This window comes from Silurus aristotelis (genome assembly GCF_946808225.1).
Source record: "Silurus aristotelis genome assembly, chromosome: 3".
In the NCBI taxonomy this organism is placed as follows: domain Eukaryota; kingdom Metazoa; phylum Chordata; class Actinopteri; order Siluriformes; family Siluridae; genus Silurus; species Silurus aristotelis.
The window spans coordinates 17475743-17479199 of record NC_139576.1 but is presented as its reverse complement, the minus strand read 5'-3'; the positions used below and the strand labels follow the sequence as shown (position 1 = coordinate 17479199).

Here is a 3457-nt window from a genome sequence, read left to right as displayed (position 1 = left end):
GGACCTGGCAACCCTATGGCGCTGCTAAATGCAGTGACTAGGTCATCGCTGTTCTTAATATAGAAGCAAGATAGAAAATGTCTTTTCCGCGCGATAAATCTAATGGTGTGTAGAGGATGTGTGTGAGGGATGGGGATCATGGAGGATGGTTGTGTTTGCGGGATGCTGGGATTATAAAAGAGATTTAAATCCCTAATAAACCCTGGCGGAGCTACGAGGATGACAGCTGTTAGTTTATCAGAGCCTCTGTGTCAACCGTGCGCTTATGACAGCAGATTCAAAGGTGTGTGTGTGCGTGTGTGTTTGTGTGTGTGTGTGTGTGTGTGTGTGTGTGTGTGTGTGTGTGTGTGTGTGTGTGTGTGATTGAGCTGCAATAATCTTTTTTCTCCACTTAAAGATGTTGAAGTGTTTGTATCCTTGTTGCTTCCCTCTTCCCCATACATTTGTGTGTGTGTGTGTGTTTGTGTGTGTGTGTGTGTGTGTGTGTGTCCAGTGGAGGTTTATCTAAAGGAGCCACTAATGTCCATCCACCTGAGCCCAGAGCAGGTAGCACTAGACATGCTGTGTCTTTGTAGCCAGCTGGACCTCCTTATCAGAGCTCAGGTCCACCAGGTAAACCATTTGATTCTGAAGATTTCTAAATAAACATATCTCAAAATAATGACAAAACCATACTGGTTTTAGGGGCAGACCAAACTAGATTTAAATCCAGAGGAATCGGAAGCTTTCCAAAACCAAGGTAAGCGTTAGATGTTTTGTTTAAAAGGGGATGCAACTTTGCAGCAGACCTGGAAATGTGTTCTTTATGTGGTGTGCATACAGGTGCTGAGATTATAGACCAGATGAAGCAGTGCCTTGAAAACTCTCCAAAACCTGCTCCGTTGCTGGAGGTAACTCTTCACATCATGTAAACACTGTCTTAATTTATTCTGCTTTAGGATAATGATTTTGTGCTTTTTAACTAGGACTATCTAGACATTGCTGGATTGTCTATGATCTTCCCTCGAGTAGAAGTCTATGTTATCCATGGTAGTCCTGTAGATATGTTGGAGGAACCAGCAATGGATGGTGATTCACTGCTTCACAAGACAGACAAATGAGAAAAAAAAAGCAATTATATTAAATTATTTGATATATAATTTGAATAGTCATGATTGTCATAAGGATTTTTTTTTACAGGCTATTTCTCTCACCTTGGGAGACTGAACCAACTGCTGGGGTTCAGTCAGCAGTTAGATAATGATGTGAAACACATCAGAAGACATAAATACATCCCCTATCAGCTTGCTGTTGTACATGTGAGTTACATTTTTGCCATATCAATCATTTTACAAGTTTTATCACAACATTAGCTTGATTTTAGTCATTCAGTCTAGTCGTTGAATTCATTCTTGTAGTTAATGTTGCCCAATTAGATCAGATAAATGCATTCAGCTGATTTGCCACATGTTCTATCATTCCTTATTTGCATATTTGGCTTGTGTTTCAGCAAGGGCTTAACTCCTTTAAAGATGTGGTGCCACTGTCAGCTATAAAGAAAGATATTGAAGCCAATTTTAGGTCACTAAAAATGTCTTTAGTAGCAGAGGAAGGATCTGAGCAAGAACCACAGTTACCAGCCCAGTACATCAGCTGGTAAATGTTCATATTTATTATTATTTTATTTCAGATTTATGTGTCTTTTTCAGTCAACATTATTTCGCAACATGAAGAGGATGAACTCACAGCTCTGGGGTTTGTAGTTTGATCCTGAGCTTGGTTTGTTGTCTGTTCAAGTTCTGTGCATGTTCTTTCACGTGAGATTCAAACTGGTTCTTTGGTTTCTCTTCACCTCCCAGGAACATTCCAGTCCATAAATTGGCAATGCTAAACTGCCTCTAGGTGTGACTGTATGTGTGTGAATGTCTGTAATCAAGGTGTCCTTTAATGAACTGATGAATCCACCCACCTCATGCCCATTGCTCCCAGCAAAAGCTCTGCATCCACTGTGATCCTAACCAGAATACAGTGCTTGTGAAAAATGAATACACACAAATTCTTAAAATTTTACTACCTGCACAAGCTGGAATCCTATTTCACCAATTGCATTTTGTATTTTCAGGGTATCACAAGTGACACAGAGCATAATATTAGCAATCACTTCACTTCCAGAAGAGCTCACTGATGAACTGAATCCAGTCATGGCTTTTGTCTCTGAGCTGTCCTGACAAGAAAACATTCATGTGATGCAGTGGACAGGGAGGCATAAATGTAGTGTTAGATTTGATGATCCCAGAAGTAAAATGAATTCTTGGAGATGATTAGGAGAGATCCCTGATCCACTCTGAGATGCCTATGCTACGATCTGGCTAATAACAGGGAAAAGACACAGACAAATTGATATACTCTGGGCAAAACCTGAACTAAAAGTATTTCTTATTTGGTAACAAGACATGGAAAAATGGAGATGTCTTAACCCAGACAGGAATGTCATGTATACTACATACTTACAATGTATACATCTTACAGGCATTGCACAGACACCACAGGAATGTGCGTTAAGAGAATTAAGTGTGTGGCCCCCTTTTTATATTAACATGAAGGCTGTCAGTTAATAATACTTTGAGAATACTACACTGTTAACTTGGTGCATAAAAGTGCAGCCGACCTTGATGACTGTTGCATATTTCCTTCTGCCAATCAGATCTGGATGCTGAGAGGTTCATGGCAAAATTTTTAGACTTCTATTATTATATTTGTGTCAATTGTACCAATAAATACACATTCTTCCACCTGTTCTAATATGCTTAGTGCATTTGCAATAAATTGTATGTCAATGTCGATTTCTTCTTCTTTTTCTTTTACAGTAGTCATTTTTTATGGTGCTAACAAAAGTCAGTACGATAAAAGCAAAATATTTCACAACCTGTACTTTTGCCTTTTCCTTTATTTACATTCATTTGTAACTTTATATATATATATGTATGTATGTATGTATATATATATATGTATGTATGTATGTATGTATATATATATATGTATATATATATATGTATATATATATATGTATATATATATATATATATATATATATATGTATATATATATATATATATTAATGTTCCCATTATTGCCCTTTTATGCGTTATGGTCTATACCAGACATGGGCAAACTACGGCCCGCGAGCCACACACTCGCGGGCCACTTGGGTTTATTAATCCGGCCCGCCGAACGTAACCAAATTCTACGGTTAAACATTGTTAAATTTACCTTTTCCCTGTAATGCCCACGTTTCCTCTAAAGATGTCGCACTTCAGCTCCATTGACGTTGTTCGCGTGCAATACTCTCTTCTTCTCTTAAGAGAGGTTAATCTGATACTCTATAAAAACTGCGACAGTTTCTGACAAACACCTCGGATCTATCCTGAGAATTGCCACAACAAAACTTATTCCAGACTTTGATGAACTGGAAAAATAA

At 38.2% G+C, this 3457-nt stretch overlaps 1 protein-coding gene across 1 annotated transcript; it reads left to right on the top strand.

Moving 5' to 3' along the window:
* LOC310723475 (uncharacterized protein) lies at positions 1 to 2904 on the top strand. Its single transcript, XM_083536575.1, has 8 exons — positions 1 to 283; positions 494 to 612; positions 685 to 739; positions 823 to 890; positions 966 to 1068; positions 1180 to 1298; positions 1490 to 1635; positions 2102 to 2904. Exons 1-8 carry the CDS (start codon positions 220 to 222, stop codon positions 2205 to 2207), a joined length of 780 nt encoding a protein of 259 aa, XP_083392701.1. The 5' UTR covers positions 1 to 219; the 3' UTR covers positions 2208 to 2904.
* Positions 2905 to 3457: the final 553 nt, after the last annotated feature.